The following is a 20466-nucleotide window of genomic DNA, read 5'->3' as shown; positions in this document are numbered from 1 at the left end:
GTAATGCAACGACTTTATCATTTCTATTCAGGCTGTACTTGTTTATCTTAGCCATACATATGGAGATTGATCTTGCTATTTGTTCTTGATATTTTGCTTTGCTTTTTGTTGATAGAATATGTCCAAAGTAATCTTGTTGTATAATTATGTTCTTTCGTTTTGAAGATTGATTTATTTGTAATGATCGTTGATATATTTTTGTAGCCTAGAAAGATTTTGATTAATGAAATCTTTGTCCAAAATGTTATTGGACTGAATGCTGTGAAAACCCGAATGATCTTCGTAATCTTGTTTAATAACCAAAACAATTTTGTTTTCTCAAATTTTTATTTTTAATAAATCAGAATGATCTTCCTTTTTTCAGAATGATCCTGTCATCAATTTTTATGCACTTTGATGAAATGAATTGCCTCTTGCTTGTTCACTTATGCAATTCATGTTCCTTAAATAAAACTCAAGTTCAATCATTAGTAGATCACCATTCATAAAACTTAATCATTTATTTCATAAAGTTTATTGTCATTAAAACATACATTAAAAAAATTTTTACCTCAATAATCTTCCTCTTTTTAATGATGACAAACATTTTGAATAAAACTTAAGTTTTATGGATGGATATATATAAAATGCAAGAATTTTCATAGATATGTCAATAAACTCCCCCTAAACACATGCAAGAGTTTAATCTTATCATTCTAATTAAACTACCCCTAAACATATGCAAGAGGTTAATTCTTAACATTATTCATTAATTACTTTCATCCTCTATCCATCATATATTTCTCTCACCCTTTTGGCATATATCAAAAAGGTTAGGGAATAAAAACGAAGTACAAATGTATGGAGCAATTGCATGAGTATACTACACATAGAAATCGTGTGGTTGATCAATGCATTCATATAACAAACTTATTAATTTGGCATTTAACATCAAGGATCATAGCATGTATGATGATCAATAATCATTTTAATCAATATTACAATCAAGATATGGATAATGATAACAAAAGTAACATGACATAATTAAATGCAAGCATTTTAACACTCTCGAAGAATAGTCAATGAATATATATATATATATATATATATATATAATGAGTTGACTTCATCTTTTTGGAAAAAAATATTTTCAAAAAACTCCCCCTAAATGTTATGAGATTAATATTTGTTAATATTTCAAAGTTTCATACCATAAGTAAGATGTCTATTTGTTCTTTATCATCTTTCACAAGAGACAACATTTTGATTTGAACATGATCAAGTTTACTGTTATAAATAGATCAATTTTTCAATTTTTAGAACAACAGAGAATGAGAGCATTCAAGGAAGCAAAATAAGATGAATGTGACATCATGTCAAATATAATTTCTCTCTTTACAAAATATTTTTATGCTAATAATGTTTGTATTTTTCAAATACTAATTTTTTAAATGGATCAAAAATATGCCAAGAGATTTGCTCACATTAAAAAATTGTTTTTTTACAATATTTTGTAACTACACAAATTAACAATAAGGCACGTGTTCAAGCTTACTATTATTAGTGTGTATGAGACTTTTTTATTGTTGTTATTTCTATCTATCATGTTTAAAATATATTTAAATATTTGAGATCAATTTTCACAAAAAAAGTATGCAACAAATAGGACTCATTTGCAAATACATATATTAATATGCCTTAAAATGCTCTCATCAATTTTTGACTTCATACCATAATCTTTTTGGATTAGTTTTGAATTTTAAAGCAAAAAGAGATACAAATTATTTTTATGAAGACCAAACATATATTCTCATGTTGAAATCCTTAAAAAATAAATCCTAAACAAAGATATATATTTAAAATATGTTGAAGAAGGATGTTTTTCAAAATCCACATTATAAAACTCAATTTTTGTATTTTGAAAAGTCATATTCAAAAGTTATACTCAAGCATCAAACAATATATAGACTACTCAATATATGCAAAACAGTTTGAGAACATGATAGAGAATACTTTCAAGGACATAAATGGTGAATTTGTAGAAAAGGATGTTAATTCATTTAACATGATAATTTGAAAGATGTTATTGTGCAAAGTGTGAAAAAATCATTTAATGAATTATACTTAACAAAATAGATGTTTGTCTAATCATTAAAAACACTAATTTATTTTAAATGCCTTTATAACAAGGACAATAATTTTAAATATCAAGCCAAATTTGAACACTTGTTTATATCATCATGAAAAGTGTAAGAATGAAGAGTGTAAATATGTTGAATTAAGGATAGAAATTAGGCAAATGCATGTACAAGTAATGATAAAAAGTGATGTAATCAATTTAAACTTTACTGTCATACTTGCATAAAAAATAATATGCATTCTGAATTTAAAGAACATCTAATCAATCACATAATATAATATAAAAATATTCATACTTACCATGATGCAATATCATAAGAATTGGAATTGAGTGTACCTCCTTTAGTGATCTTGTTCAACAACGAGAGATATTCGAATATTTTGGAACTTCTCTTCATGCTCATCCATTTATTTTGATTGATGATTGAAATGAGATAATTTAGCTTTTGCTGTTGAGAGAATTCCTCCATGATGATATTAATTCAAGATTATTCTCTTTTGGCTATGTTTGAGATATCGTAGCTACATTGTTGTCATATTTTTGGAATATAAATCAAGTTCTTATTTCACCATTGTGTCTTCCAATAATTTGACCATGAGAAGATGTTTTGGAGGAAAGGTCAATATGAAGATAGGTGTAGGAGTGCCAAAAGAAAATGGTTCAAACTCATTTAGAAGTTGTTGATGTTCTTCAACCATATCATCATAATAGGAAACATTAGTTTTGATTGGATGAAACACATTCACCACCAAGAACATTATGCTTTTGTGGAGAACGTTTAACTCTTGTGGAAAATGTTATGGTATGAACTTTTTTACTTAAATTGATCTTTCTCTTAATTTTTTTTTTCTTTTGCCACTCCATGATTAAACTTTGGAGTTTTCATGGGAGATATTTGAACATTATCAACTTTGTGATTTATCCAAATTTAACATTGTAATTATTTTTCTTCACCATCCTTCTATCTTTCATCATGAAAATCAACATATTCATCAAACATAATATGCATAATTTCATCTATAGTTTGGGCCTTGATATTTTATAATCTTATAATATTTATAGAATATAGAGTATTCAGAAAATATACTTTGATGACATTTTAAAACAAATTTTTCCATACTTTTTTTTATCATACAAAGCATAGAAATGATATTTTAAAAATGTTAAAGTATGATAAGTTTTGCTTTCTATTTTTCAAAAATTCATATGAAGGTATATTAAAGATATTTTCTATTAGAGCCAAGATTAAAAACATGACAAATAATTTTTATGGCTTCTCCCCAAAATTATTTTTCAACACTTGATTCATTTAAAATTGGTATAACAATTTCTTGTAACTAATTTTTTTATAAATAAAACATCTTCATATTGTTGGAAAGTTATTTGACAAGCAAATCATGTAAAATATCATTTTCATCAAAGAATGATTTGAAGAATGATGTTTCAAAATTCCCTTGATTATTTCTTATAGAAATGAAAATTCTTTTTCAAAAAACTTAAAAACATGATTTGGTTGGAAATTCATGTAAGTATAAAACATAATGATTTTTCTTTAAACTGAAATATGAGGATGTTTATTTTACATTAGTCATGTGGGGTTTTAAAAAATAACTGTACAATCAATTTTATAACGTTATTTTTCACATATCAAACATCGTTAATCTATGCAAAATTATTTCAACTAACGATACATGTACCTTTGATTTGTTAATGTTTCCAAAGGTTATAGACCTTCCAAATATTTTTAATCAGAGGATGCACCATACTTTTCCATTCATGCGTATTGAGTATGCTTTGTTCATGTATCAATGTTCTTTCTTGATTGTTGGATGATGTTCCTGCATCACAATTTAGTAATGATTTTGGTACCAGAACGATCTTCATTTCTGTTTTGAGTAATTAGCTGGATTTTGAACTTCTGACAGCTGCTGCGTGTCAAGTTTTTTCTGTTATGTGCGTGTGTCAATGATGCAGTGATTTTATCATTCTATCCAGGTTGTACTTGCTTATCTTAGCCATCAATATGGAGATTGATCTTGCTATTTGTTCTCGATACTTTATTTTGCTTTTTGTTGATTGAATCTGTCCAAAGCAATCTTGGTGTATAATTATGTTCTTTCGTTTTGAAGATTGGTTTATTTGTAATGAAGGTTGATATATTTTCGTAGCCTAGAACGATCTTGATTAATGAAATCTTTATCCATAATATTCTTGGACTGAATGCTGTGAAACCCAAATGATCTTTGTTTTCTTGTTTAATAACAAAAACAATCTTGCTTTCTCAGATTTCTGTTTTTAATAAACTTGAATGATCTCCGTTTTTCCAAAATGATCTTGTCATCAAATTTTATGCACTTTGATGAAGTGAATGGCTTCTTACTTAAATAAAACTCAAGAGCAATCATTAGTAGATCACAATTCATAAAACTTAATCATTTATTTCCTAAGGTTTGTTGTCATTAAAACATACATAAAAAAGGTTTTTACCTCAACATGTTTTAACAAACTGTACTTTTTTGTAATCTAGTTTGTGTTTTTTGGTTAGTTCTTTTATTCTTATTGTTTTGTTGTTTGGTTTTGATTCTTGTCTAGTTTGTTTTACTTACTCTATTATGAGGGGATTTAACAATGAAGCTTTTTATATTTAGTTTGTTTGTTAACTAACTGTATTTTAAAACATGTTTTGTTTTTATATTGGTTTTTTATTCTCATAATTTTTGTTGTTTGTTTTAATTCTTGTTAAGTTTATTAACTCACCTTATTTTGTTAGTTGGTGTTCCTCGGCTTCAAACTTTCTTCTTTGTAATTTGTTTTTAACTAACTAACTAACTAACTAACTATATATATATATACATATATATATATATATATATATATATATATATATATATATTTATATTGTTTTTTACTTCTTAAAATTAGGTTTTACTAACCCATAAACACATTTTACTTCTTTCTTTTATTTTATTTTTTAATTTTTTTATCTAACTAACTAACTAACTATCTATATATATATATATATATATATATATATATATATATATATATATATATATTTATCATGTTTGTGTTTTTTGGTTAATTTTTATTTTATTCTTATGGTTTTTGTTGTTTGGTTTTTATTCTAGTTAGTTATTAATTCTGGTTTTTATTCTTGTTTTTAACATGTTTGTTGATTGGTATATCTAGCGTTTTGTTGTTTGGTTAATTTATTTGTGTGCTTTCTAACTTTTTACTTTTCTATTTTTGAAGAATTAGTGTGGTTCTAGCTTTAGAAGTAGGAGCAAGAAGACGGTAACAATCATTCAAGGGGATGAAAAACACAAGAAAATGGAGGTTTGAACTGTGTTTTGTCATTTCTGAAAATTACTTAAGTTACTTAGCCAAAATTATGTCTTTATCATTCAACTTACAATGGTAAGACAAACTTAGTGAAAATAAAGTTGAATCATAAAGAACTTGTATTATAATAACAAAGAGAGAATGGACACAAGGATTTTATACTAGTTCACAATAAATTATTGCTACATCTAGTCATCCCTTTATAGAGAACTTAATCCACAATTTTAAACAATAGCATACAAGTATTATTTCTTCTGCCTCTTCAGGCTTTGGGTATTCTTCTATAGCCTCTCAAAGTTGTCACCATTAGAACCCTTGTCAACTTTCGATAAGCATGCCGTTGAGGTTCATGAGTATTATTATACTTCTTAAGGTACCTCTTATAGATAAAAGTGTTGTTGCCATTATCGAGAGAATATTACATTTGAAATCCTATATCAATTCAAGTATATCAAACAACTTAATTGATTTACATACACTCTAACAACTTTCTACTAAGAGGATTTTTTATTCATTTTTTTCTTTTGATATATTTTAGGCTTTTACAAAATTTCTTCTTAACACAATGCTTTTTTCATTCTCTCTCACTCCTTTGATTGATTGATCAGATTCTACTTATATACTGAGACATGTATCAATTGAAAATCTTGAATCGACATTTAAGACAAATTAACCTTTAAGATATCCATATATATCTTCATAATTGATTCTGCGTATCTTCTATTATGAGAGCAGATCTTAAAGGATGACACTTATCAGAGGATGTCATGCGCTTCTTCAGTCAAAGGATAAATCTACTATAATGAGCAAATGATGTAGGAGTTTAGACTTCCTATTATAGAGTTGACTTTATCAGTTGATTTTATCATATCGTTAATTTAAAATATTGACCAAACAACCAATGTGTTTGCTAGAATTATTAGACGCAGAGTCATTTGAATGAGCTCATAATCAAATTCATTAGAAGTACGTTGAAAGTGCGTTTATCAGAGTGCCACTATGAGATTGATTAGTAGATTCTTTTTCTTTGTTCATTAGAGGATCTAACTTGTCCTAGAACATTGACTTTATCAGATGTTTCATTTAGATCTTTCTTCTTTTGACCTTTGAGTAAGAGGATCAACATGAGTCTTTAGTAAGAGGCAAATAATCATTGTAGTGTTCTTTTGTTTTGTTTTCAAATGATCAATCATTGATTTGTATTTCCTTTGTCTTTAACACTTTGACTCAGACTGGAGATTATCATATGTTTGTTTCAATTCTTCTTATTTTTATATTACTAGTGGGTAACCCGTGCGTCACACGGATACAAATTACTATTTTGATAAATATATTGTTATATAAAGTTATATAATATAACAATTTGAATTAACATTATAATTTTATTGACATTGACATTAAAGACATAATATGAATTTTATCATCAATTCAATTCCATACAAAAAATAACTTACAGTAAACAAATATAACCGTAAAAAGAATATCGTATACATGTTTACAAATTATTGAAAATTTCTTTGTACACAACATTTTTGGTGTCGGTACATGGTTTTCCTTCTTCATCTAAAATAACAATCTTCAATCCTTCCCTGGACTTTACTCGTGAAATAGCCACATAGAACTGACCATGAGTAAATACAGGTCGCTTTAAATACAAACCAACTTGAGAAAGAGGTTGACCTTGACTCTTATTTATGGTCATTGCAAAACACAACGACAATGGAAATTGTCTTCTCTGGAATTTAAATGGGAAAGCTGGATCAGATGGAACCAAATTCATCCTTGGTATATAAATCTTATCACCGATGTTTTTTCCCGTGATCACAGTTACTCCAATAATATTTGTACACAATTCATTTATGAGCAATCTTGTTCCATTACATAGTCCATTAGCTTGATCAGTGTTCCTCAAAAGCATGACTGGAACACCAATCTTTAATCTTAATCGGTGATTTGGAATTCCTGAACATTTCATGTCATTCAAAAATTCTGGTGTGAATCAATCTCCCTGCACAACATAATTTTCATTAGAAAAGACAGTTGAGTCTGAACTAATGTATTCCTTTTCCTCTTCTTGAATTAATGATAAAATATAATCATTAACGATATCTACAGTATCATGAGTCGGAGCAAGTATTGACCTCTCTTCATAGTATTTCAAATTGTTTATGTTTTGTAAAAGCAGTGGATATGTCAATTCAAACAGAGATAATAGAGGATTTTGGGAATTTGTTACCAATAAGTCTTTAGGAATATTAATAATACTCTCTCCTAACTCATTTGAGTCATGTTTAGCGTTTCCAATATCAAGCATCCAATCTGCAAAATCTTTAATGTCATTAGTATACGCATTGGGTTCTACAAATGCTAAGCGCATGTTTCTCGATAATGTCAAAACCTTGCAATATTTCCATAATTCAGATGAGTTTATTGAAGCTGCCACTATATCGTGCCTACAACCTTTTCCAACAACAGGTAATATTTGTCTAAAATCACCTCCAAAAATAACTACCTTCCCACCAAATGGTTTATGTAGGTTAGCCTCATCTGCATTCCTCATGATACCTCTGAAAGTACGATCTACAACTTCAGCACATAATTTATTTAGCATTGGAGCTTCATCCCATATAATAAGCTTAGAATGTATGATAAGATTAGCTCTATCAGTGCGTTGTTTGATGTCATATGTAGGTGTTTCGGTTGTAACCAAAGGAATCTTTAATGCGGAATGAGCTGTTTTTCCTCCAGGTAATAATAAAGCTGCAACCCCACTGGAGGCAATATTTAAAACAATTGAACCTTGGGATCTCAGTGCAGGTGATAAAGTTCTCAAAATAAATGTTTTTCTTGTGCCTCCATATCCATATAAGAAGTAAAACCCTCCCGAATTAGTCATCACAGAAGTAATAATTTGATCATACACTGGCCTTTAGTTCTGCGATTAAGGATGACAATAATGAGATGTGGGTTGCAGCTAACTCATCTTTGTCATAGTTTAATTCATCAGCCAAGAACCTATTTTCAAATTGATTCATATTTGAATGTGTAGGGCATGGCATGGTCTTAAAACTTTTAAGAGATTTACCACTCATGAAAAGTAGTTTGTCCAACTCAACCAAACAAATATTTTTTAACTCATCGTCACTTATTTGAAGGCCTGAATCAAAGAGAATGATTTTAATCATATAGTTAGTGTTGTAAAATATTAATAATAATAACACAAAATTAATATATATAGTATTTAATATTTAATTGCATACCTGGGTTGTTTAACATTTTCCTTTTTTCGTATAAAATTCCATCACATAAAAGTTTCCATGTAGCTTCCCAAACAACAAAAGGATTTGTCATTGAATTCATGAACAATAAAATAACAAATAATCTCCTCAATTGATGTCCAGAGGCCAACTGACTTGCTTCAATAATAGCATACACAAATTCATTGTCATCTTGCAGCAACCCAAGTGCAAAACACGCTTCCTTAAAGGTTTTATGTGTTGTGTCATCCACTTTCTTAATATCATTGTAACTTGTGCACCCTTTTTGTATTTTCAATAGGAGTCTCAAAAAATAAACATCCCCACCTCCTGGGGGAATATAAGTAAGTCTTTCAATTGAATTACCTTGCTTTCTGGGCTGCCATGTTCTGCTATTTTTTATATAAACAAACCTTGTAGGAAATTCAGCATAAGTCAATTATCTTCCTTCAAGATACTTTTTGTTTGCCTCAAACCAAGCCAAAAACATTGTGTTAAGTTCTTCATTATGCGCCACAACAGATTGAATTGGATAATTTTCTGAATACATTATAGATTGCTCATTTTCAAGGTGAAATGAAAGCCTTATAACAAGAGGCCACCTTTGATGGATGTCGTACTCAAAAGTTCTCCAAACAGCCTCACACAGGGCCAAATATCTGCACTCATAGTATTGTTTTATCTCATCGAGTACCTGACCATTTTCTGTTCGGTTTGAAATCTCTATTGTGGCTCTATCTGGTCCTTTATTAACATACTTAAACAAATAATTTATTGAGTTTCACTTGTTGCAATACTCAACATTGACATGTGCTTGATATTTCATCAACAAATGTGGATTGTATGGAACTACAAACCTATTGTCCAAACTGATTCCTTTTTTCAAAACGGACAAACCAGTATCTCGTCGCTTGTAATTTGGATAACCTTCATCGTCAACTATAGTTGAAGGTTGGTAATCCTTTGGGAAATACTTTGAGCACTTGCCATCTTTCATGCACGGAGATTTTGGATTGGAAGATCCACATGGACCATGTAGCATGAAACTTGAAACAACATTTGCAAGTTTTGGATATAAATTAAATCAGGTAATTCTGTTGAAATGAACTTGTCGATGTCATTACCTGTCTTTAATGAATTTGAACCTCCAAGCCATAACGAAATGTATGCGTGTGGCAATCCCCTCTTCTGAAACTCTATGGTATATGTCCCTATCAAATAAATTTTAAATATATTAATTTGTAATATTCATAAGTTCATAAATATATATTTGTATTTTGTATAAAAGTAATAAGAAAAGAAATACAAAAATAGTAAATATAACCTGCAACAATTTCGCCAAATATTTTTTCTTTTTTAAAATCATTCATCATGTGATCAAGCTTTGCCTTAAATACTCTACAAACGATATTTGGACGATCACTTGCTTTAAGGCCTCTAATAGAAACAAAGTTTTTTATTTATTGCCAATTAGCATTGCACGTTATGGTGATAAACAAATCAGGATACCCAAACTTTTTGCAAATCGCCATTGCATCTTGACAGTTATTAAACATGTATCGTGGACCTCCGGTAAAAGATGTTGGCAATACTACATGTTTTCCAACTGCAAATGTATGGGTTTCTCCGCTATGAATTGCTTCTTGTAAACCATTTAATATGTCACATCTAATTGTTGATTGGTTCATTTGTATCCAGTATAACCTTTGTGACTCTATCATAGAGAAACAATCAACAACAAACTGTTGAAATAGTCTGCCAACATTTACAATAATGCCATGTTCGAAATCTCTCTCTTGTATGCGGAATGCAATAAAGTCTCTCAATGTAACGCGTATCCTCTTTCGTTTTCCTTCCTTCATAACATTCTCTCTAATAGGAAAGTTTTCTTGATATTGGTCCTCACCAAATGGAAACAACAACGGATACTGAAGGGGTAAGAACGAAGCATGAGTCTCTTTTATTTTCTCCAAGTAGCCGGATGTCTTTCTAACAATAATGTCTCGCCCAGGATCAAGGTTGTCCAAATCACCAACTATTAAAGCAGCAACCTCATCACATGATGGCATATTATGTGTTCTTGGATCCTTTGTTCTGTTTCGAAACAACCTTAGGCACACATTAGATGTGCTATTGTGTTGTAGGTGGTCACGGACTTTCCTAAAAGACTTAGCTAAGACATTGTGTTCATCCACCATTCTCTTGAAGTCTTCAACTAATGTTTTGTCTAGATCTTTGTGTTGTTCATTTGATATGGATAATATTAAAAATAAAAAAAAATGGTCGCGTAAACAAAACAAAAATATTCAAAACTATTGTATAAAATATACCAAATAAGATTTATACCTAAAATGATTAAATCTGTTAGATATCTCATTCATTGTGTCATAAATATATAATTGGGCAAATTTTGGAGTTGCTTCTTCCTCTGGAATTAGACTGCCAGTTCTGTGGAAATTTTGTCCACTAAGAATAAATTGTGGTGGTCCTCCACCCCTACTCGAGATTGATTGGATCTTTCCACCAATAGAGGTGAAACAAAACATACGATTATATGCTCGAATATTTTCTTTAAAATGTTTACTCCTTGGATCTTGTCCATGTATTAAGCTCATTAGCAACTCTGGAGGCCTTTTTAAGTATGGAATATGTACTAATCCTTTCATACCACAAAGTGAAAACTTAGGTAGGTTGCTATTAACACTTTTCTCAGCTCGCTCCTCATACCACATTTGAACACCACATTCATAGCATGTATAAGAGGGATCTCCAAAGTCTAATATTTCTATTGAATAAAACGAACTCAAATTTTAGGCAATAAAGTCAATTATGGTATTATTCATGAGTCTTTGATGGAAATAGGTTATTGAGGTGTGAATATGACCTTGTGTTTCAGCAAGTGCAAACATTTCACAATGGAAAGTAGTCATTTGACCACTTGTACTTGTACTTGCTGAGTAAAAGAATAGAGATACAAATAGAAAATTAGGATTTGACTGTCAAATTTTTTGAAAATGGAACCTATTGATTAGAAAAAACAAATACATTTTTTGTTCACTTGTTAGAATAACGAACCATTTGGAAAAATAATTACGAATGAAGGTATCGATTCAAGAACATGGTAAGGTTGAGATACAAGTTTCGTAACATGTATTTATTACATCTAACATAGGAGTGTCATCTATCAATTGAGTAGTGCATATACAATATAAAATAAAGAAATGTGTCATTTTAAATGCAATGAAACTTATAATTTGTAAATGCCAAAATGTAGAAGGTTAATAATTATCAAGAAAAAAATAAGAAAGCGTCCAATATGAAAATAGAATATACTAACCAAAAACAGAAACATGTTTTATTGGTTGTGTTGTGTTGCTTCTCATTATGTTTTTCATACGAATTATAGAGGAAGCTAAAATACAAACATAGTTTAGTCATATATCATTTTGAGTTGATTTTAATAAATGAATGTGAATATATATAAATAAAATATTTTGTGTTGATTTTAATAATAACGGATTGCTGAACCTGCATCAACTGTATGGTCACAAGAGGTTCTAGTGAAATAAGTAGGATTCTTACGTTTATTGTTGTTCAACGTGACTGATTGTATGTCAATTGAAGTTGTGGCAATGGAATTAATATGAGTTGTTCCATTTGTTGCTACAAAAAAAGATTATAAAATAGAAATCATTGAATATTGATATGAATGATTAAATTCAGTTAAGCATTGAAGATGAAATTATGTATGTCTATTTACCAATGGTTAACTCAGACAATGGAGTTCTTGCAACAAAATTTTGTCCAGTGGTTGTAACACCACGTCTACTTGTATGCATGTGTGGCGTACCATTTTCATCTAACAAAGATTAAGAAAGTTTATGTTAATTTCATAAACTTGATAGTTAAAAATTTAAGTCGATATATACATCATTTTGTGTGTGGATATATACAGTCCATGCTTTAACATACTATTAATACCTAAGATATTCATGTTTTGTTTGGATGACTTGGCTCTCATCAATATTTTTCTCCTCAATCTTCTAGAAGCTGAGTTGTTTGCATCCATGGGTAAAAGCTGAGTAGAGTACACTATAGATTCAGTCTAATTTTGTGGCAGTAGAGAATTTAAAATCAGAGTTATTAGGACAAACCTTACTAATAAATGTTTAAAAAACAAAATGATAAGGATCTCAAGAGCATGAAGATGATTCATATTTTAATAAATTAGGATAAACTTTATATATTTTACTTTGGTTTGTATTAATTCTTAGTTTGCTTTGATTTGGAATTGTAATAGTTTTATTATTGATTTAGTTTTTGTTATGTGTAAGTGAAGATATTTTTCTTACTTACATTAAGTTTATTTTAGAAAAAAAAAAATAAGATGTAAGACTAATATGGGCCTAGAGAATGGTATCACTTATGACCCATTTAGGTTTAGAGATAGACTTAGTATAAATAAGCATTTGTAACCTCATGGAGGGAGATTTTGATTATTATTTTTGTAAGGCTTTGCTCTCTAGAGTTCTTGAAAGAATTCATCTTGAACTTATCAAGGCTGTTAATCCTTGTGGCGTTCTTTTTGGCTTATCAATCCCTAGATTGTGGCGCCATTTTGTTCCTTTGTTTCGTTGCTGAATAATAATATTGAGTTTCCTTTACATCAAATTCTAATACTCCAATTCTTTCAATTTTCGTGATCAGTAACCAGCGTTCATATCTCGAGTTCTATATATTGTTTTTCGGTGATTCAAAAGACTAACTTGCGTTTCAGAACGTCATCTTTCACCTCGATTTGGAATCGGCCGAATCAGAGTTTCGCAGCGCCCTACAATTTTATAAATAAATGTTAGAAACATACACAATAAAAAATATATAACAAAATAGATATAAATAAATGTTAGAGTACAGACATATGCCCTACAATTTTTTGGTAAAATTTAGAAACATACACAATAAAAAATATATAACAAAATAGAGACACCTATCTTTTTTTCTTCAAACATCACAATTTGTACAATAAAATAATTTTTTTAATTATAGTTATTTAATCTTCATTCACAAGTTGAAGTGGTGGTTGCTAAAGCAGTGTTTTAAAAACCATTACTTTTCAAAAACTATGTAATGGATTTGCTAGTATTTAAACAACCGTTACGGTCAAATCGTGATAATGGACTGTATTTTTTTTTAATTATTAAATAAATAAATTTTATATTTGTCTACAAGCTATGTAAATTCGTTGTGGCATCATTTAATAGAGAATTTAGAATCGGAGTTATTATGACAAATCTTACACAGTAACATTGGAGTATAGACATACATATATCCAACACTTACAATTTTTTAAGGAAAAATTTAGAAACATAAACAATAAAAAATGTATAACAAAATACAGATACGTGAATATAACATTGCAAAAAATGTATAACAATAAATGAAAATTGATAGAAACTTAATGTGTGAATATAACATTGCAAAACTAACAAATTTTAGCCAAAACAAATGTTACAATAAGTTAATTCAAAACAAAATAACAAAAGTATTATGTTTATAAGAAACTTGATTATCACTCCTTCTCAATTTTGACATTTTTCACATTCTTTGAATTGACTCCATCATTATCATCAGCGACTTCTATGAATCCCCTTTTAAGAGGGGTACAATCATCAGAATCATATTCAACTAGTACGGGTACATGGACAGAGTTTGGGACTTGATATTTGTCATCAGTAGCTTCTTCTTCAAACTTATTATTCAAATCATTCGTTACACCACCTTCTATGTCGTTATCAAGACCAGCATCACAAATTGTGAAAATCAGAAAGTAATACATATTGATTTAGATAAGTAAAATAATTTACAAAAGGTAAAAGAATAGAAACCTTTTCAGCAGCAACATATTTGAATTTTTTTATAATATCCAAGTCACCACAAAGTTTTTTGACTCAAAATGATTTTTCAAAATTTGAGTTCACATCATTTTTTGCCTCTATCTTAAATAGCAATTGTTTTTCAACCAAATCTCCAATTTCTTTTGGCACGGCGTCAGATTGTGGATCCTAATATTCACATTGTTGTTAAAAACATTAATTCAGATCATCAAAATAAACATAATCAGACCACATCAATAATAAATAAAGGTTGGAGATACAATAAAATTGAGAAAACATACTGACTTGATCCATTTCATGAAGCAAATTTAGACATGATTTATTTGTTAGCGAAATTCCGTTATGATCAAATATGGCAAAGGTAGCAGAATCAGTATCATCAACGACTCTAACCTTGATATGGTACCTTTTACCAAAATTAGATAATGAAATTTATTAACATCAATAATAGTTTAAGGAGTTGATAAATTAACATAAACGAATTTTATTTGTTAAACACACCTGGGCACAATTGTCCATACATATTTTTTACATTTTGAGCAAAAAAACCTTTTAGATTCAATAACAACTCCTTTGTTGCATACACATGCTCCATACCACCAATCCCCTTCACCAAGAATATGTTTAACTGTACCAAAGACAACACAAACCATGTCCTACAAAAGAAGTAAAAATTATAAATAAAATACATGATTAAGAAAACTAAATGAACTGTAATAGATATGACATTGAAAATGTGAAAATTATATTTTGACAATCCTTAAATTCCTCTATAGTCATGCGTTGTAAAAAACTTAAAAATTCTTCTTCTAAACTCAAATGAGAAGTATCCTTCTTATGAGTTAATGGTTGAGTTGGCGAGTCAAAGTTATGCGAGTGTCTGATAATGTAGCATAAAGTTAGTATTTTAATAAAAAGAATAAAATAAAAAATTTGAATAAGTTAGTTAGTAGTACTTCTAGTTTACTTTTAACCTTACTTGAGTTTGAAAGAAACTGACTCAGGAATTTCAAGGTTGAATAAAAGCTTAGTACAGTTCATTGCATTTTGTAGTTGGCTTTTACCATTAAACATCTTCACTTTTAGAAACTGAGCAAGTACAACAACATTTTGATTATAACCGGATTGCAAATATGCATCCAGTTCATCAACATAGGATCCAAACAGTGCACATTCAATCCTTATACTACATAAAGAAAATAATATTAGTTAATAATTAATAGAGAAAGTTATTAAATATTGAAAAAAAATATATAGTATAAAAAGTCTCACCCATCTGACTCTAACTCAATAACTTTAAATTTTGTAGTGACATCATTCCTTTCATAAACTCTGTCTTGTCCCACTCCAACTAAAATTCCCATGACATTTATTTAAAAATAATAATAATGATTAAACTGTGAATAACTAAAATAACAATGACATATTGAAATAAACTTACCAATCAAGTAATCCATGTCAACATTTCGAATTTCTGGGAATGAAATCAATAAGTACGCAGAGGCTGTGACCAAACTAGTTTCTAATTCTCGGACCATTGTACTATTTTGCAAATTCAATTTGAATTGATGTCCGGTTGTTCTATATGCTCCAGAGTTAGACGCAACACCGAAAGAACGAAAGTTGTACACAACTCCCTCACGAATAGTAGTCTCAAATCGATGAATAAGAGTTTTTCGCACTGTTGCTTGAATTTTATCACCCTAGAAATATGAAACACAAATTTGTTAAATTAATAACATAACAAATAAGTTTGTGTATAATTTAAAACTTTGACTTTATAAAAGAAAGACACAATATGAAACACAAATTTGTTAAATTAATAACATAACAAATAAGTAAGTTTGTGTATAATTTAAAACTTTGAATTTATAAAAGAAAGAATTAAACCTTGTCATCCATCAATACCATTTTCATCTCATAAAATTTATGTTTGACATTGAGATCAGACATAAACCATTATCGCACAACTCTAACAACCAAATTCCATGACTCATTTTTTGGAGAAATTGAAGCAACAAAATCTGATTTTTTTTCAGACATCGGAAAACGATAAACACAAAAATAAATAACGAATCTTTGAAATAGAAAAAATTAAGAGGAAATTGTGTATAGATGAGATAATATGAATGATATTTATAAAGGAGACACAAAAAATGAGAGATTATTGAGGAGGGAACGGTACAAATTAAGAAAGAAAGTCTGAACACACTAAAAGAAATTCATAAAATAAAATAAATTTTTTAATTAAATTAATTTGAAGCGGTAGTTGACAAAGTAGTGTTTAAAAACACAGTTACCTTTGTCAAGTAGTCGTGGTGTATTGTATTTTATTTTTAATTTTTTTAATTGGCCATAAATTTTTTAATTAAATTAATTTGAAGCGGTAGTTGATAAAGTAGTGTTTAAAAAACACTTACCTTAAAAAAGCTGTCAAGTAGTCGTGGTGTATTGTATTTTATTTTTAATTTTTTAATTGGCCATAAATTTTTTAATTAAATTAATTTGAAGCGGTAATTGATAAAGTAGTGTTTAAAAAACACTTACGCGGTAGTTGATGAAGTAGTGTTTAAAAAACATTTACCTTCAAAAAACTGTCTCGTGGTGTATTGTATTTTATTTTTAATTTTTTTAATTGACCATAAATTTTTTAATTAAATTAATTTGAAGTAGTAGTTGATGAAGTAGTGAATTTTTTTTTAATCTGCACAGTGAAGTATTATTTCTATTAATAGAAATTTGATATATTCCTAACACTCTATTTAGCCGACACGTGTCAAACTTGTCAAATTATCATGTTTGCTTTATTATAATGTATAGATGACTTACTCTATTCGTAAGCATAATTAATTGTTTATTAGGTGATAATATTCTTTGTGTTAGAAACAATTAAATTATCCTCTTTACCTTACTCATAATTTATGTTACCTTAAAATAAATAATCATTAAAATACTTCTTCGTCTTTTAACTTAATCTTATAGTTAGGAGATAACTCTTCTTTTTTTGTTTCTTTTGTTTTCATCAAAACATCAACTAAATAATTGTAACTAAAACCACTTTTGCACTAACAAACGTCACACAGTTAAAAATGGAGAGTTAAGCATAATGACAAGACAATTTGAATTAATTATTAAACATTATCTTGCATCTATGTGTGCTATATTACCACGTGGCTTTTTTTCTAGTCTCATGTTGTTGAAGACAAATATCTTCGTGTAATATTTCAATAATATCATACAAAATTATTTTTTTACCATACCAGGACACTGATCTATAGCCAAAATTTTATTTTATATATATTAATTTTCCAATGTGTATTTATATTTACCATAATACAAATCAAAGTGGAACTTTTCATATAAAATATCTCCAAAACTCATGGAATGATACTCGTGTTTTGGGATGTCTAGTAAAGTAGTAGGTATGAGTTATGTTCCACAATTGAAAACAATTTTCAAAGGGTTCATGTCGTTTTTTTTAATAAATAAGAATGGAGGGAGTATATCTCGAAGGGCACATGTCGTTATATCCAAAGATAGGTTAATTATGTCATTCATAACTTAGTTACATGACAAGATTTCATGTTAATGTCTTTGATTCCATTCCTACCTATATTGCTGAACGCATCTTTATTGGAATGACATAAGTTTGTTTTGATAAAAAAAAAAAAGACCAATAGCCTCCTTCCAAAAAAGAATTAATAACCAATAGCCAACATTAATTCGTACTTTTAATTTCTTCACTTAAACAAGAATAAAGCACAACTATGACAATATATGCCGAAAGTGGTTTTTTTTTTGTCAAACATTTCCAAAAATATTTTTAAATTGATCAATTCAAGCGCGAATCTTATACATTTAAATTAATCAAATCGAACATAATATAGAAATTTTTTAAAACATTGGAGAAGAGAAGAAATCTCTTATGCCAAAACTAAAGGCAAATTTTTTGCTGAGAACCAAACAAACGAAGGTGCTAAACTTTTTTCAGCAAGATCCCATCTCTATTTTTTTTCAGCAAGACTCTCCTACTTCTCTTTTTGAACCTCCTAAATATGTCTCTTGTTATCCATTTTGGTAATCAAATGTCTTTATTTAATTAATTTAATCTTCAGATATATTTTTCATTGATCAATTTGGTCTATAAAATTAGTGGCTAAAGAAACACTTAAAGATGTATTTGTACTTTTAATATTTTTACATTTAGAAACTATAGTGACAACACATTCAAAGACCAAATATTGTTTACTCTATTTATATGTAGAAACAATTATATTAAAAATAATATAAATTTTTACAAATGGAATGGAAGTATTTGGATACATTATATCTGTTAAATGGTGCACTAGCTGCTCCGAGAGACTGATGAAGGCTTTGATTTGAGGCTTAGGAAGAGTATGCATTCCCAAAGATATTGTTGCCGAATTACAATTAGTACTTTTATGAAAATTTTCCCTTGTACCCACTCATTTATACCTATACCCCCAAAAGTAAAGGAAAAATACTATAATACTCTCATATATATAATTTTTTTTTTTTTTTTAATTTCTTCATTTAACATTTCCGGAACAGAAATAACAAGCAAAAAAAAAATTCCGGAAAACTTCTTTCAAGTTAGTTTTCCGGTACACAACTTTCAGTCCGGAAAACTTGAAAAAAGTTTTCCGGTAGTGAACATCATTTCCTTCATTTCCAGAAATCTTCAACGTAACATTTTCGGAAACCACCGAAAAACTTCATCCACATGTTTTCCGGTAGTTTGATTTTTTTAAAAAAATATTTTTTAAAATAATTTTTTTGTTTTATTTTTTTTATTAAATTAGTATTTATTTGATTTTAACTAATTTATAGATCTTGTTATGGAAAGGAGTATTAATTATGAATTATTATGGTATATTAATAGTGTATTAATTATTGAATGGTGTATTAATTATTAATTATTTATGGTATATTTATGGTGTGTACCGGAAATCTTTTTGAGAAAGTTTTCTGGAACACCTTCTGTACCGGAAATCTTTGAAATGAAGTTTTCCGGTAGTACAATTTTTCACTTCTGTACCGGAAATCTTTTTTAAAGTTTTCCGGTAACAACTTTCTGTACCGGAAAACTTTTTTATAAGGTGTGTACCGGAAATCTTTTTTATAGTTCCGGAAAAGATGAAATTATAAAAAAAAAAAAATCTATAAATTAATAAGGGCATAATTGTCATTTTCAAAAAATTATGGGGGTATATGTATAAAAATCGGGGTACAGGGGAAATTTTTCTACTTTTATTCGTCATGAAGGACAGATAATTTTGACCCAAAGATATTAGGAGATTGGATTTTGCCACTGAAATATCCACATAACTAACCTACAACTTAGAAATGCCTTATTAGACTAAAGATCAAGACGCACCTCGTAAGTCACAAACAACTTATTCCAATTTATTCCAACCGAAATGAGATTCACCACATTGAAACCTCAATTTCAATACAGAGAAGGTCCTAAAATTACTAACCCCAAACCACAACCAGCACAACTCAATCAATGAAAAACAATATAAAAAAATTTAGAATTAAACTTCATTAACCACAAACAAACAGAAAAAACATAGAAACAAATGTAAGGGTATATAAAGTAAAATTTTTTACTTTAAATTGTTCCTATCCTCAATAAAATCATTGGGTTAATCATCAAAACCAACTCTCAACATATGTACCCATAAAAACCAAAGTCATAAACAGATTTCATGTGGCTAGATTGAAACAATGTATTTGTTAGAAAAAAGTAAACACGAGGGGATCCTTATTTAAACATAGGATAAAATTCCTGAGTAAATTATATGTCCTTACAATAGAATTCCAAAATTGA

General features: G+C 28.7%; 1 protein-coding gene and 1 pseudogene across 1 annotated transcript; both read right to left on the bottom strand.

Annotated features, from left to right (window-relative positions):
- Positions 1–6956: 6956 nt before the first annotated feature.
- LOC101504130 (uncharacterized) lies at positions 6957–12787 on the bottom strand (annotated as a pseudogene).
- A 1879-nt stretch (positions 12788–14666) lies between these two features.
- LOC101503811 (uncharacterized) lies at positions 14667–16150 on the bottom strand. The gene is made up of 6 exons (XM_073366272.1): positions 16054–16150; positions 15885–15963; positions 15609–15798; positions 15114–15268; positions 14898–15018; positions 14667–14780 (listed from the first exon to the last, which is right to left on the bottom strand). The coding sequence occupies exons 1-6, from the start codon at positions 16148–16150 to the stop codon at positions 14667–14669; spliced, it is 756 nt and encodes a 251-aa protein (XP_073222373.1).
- Positions 16151–20466: the final 4316 nt, after the last annotated feature.

This window comes from Cicer arietinum, chromosome 3 (genome assembly GCF_000331145.2).
Source record: "Cicer arietinum cultivar CDC Frontier isolate Library 1 chromosome 3, Cicar.CDCFrontier_v2.0, whole genome shotgun sequence".
Classification (NCBI taxonomy): domain Eukaryota; kingdom Viridiplantae; phylum Streptophyta; class Magnoliopsida; order Fabales; family Fabaceae; genus Cicer; species Cicer arietinum.
Note: the sequence above shows the minus strand (reverse complement) of the source record. Positions and strands in the feature narration are given on the sequence as shown.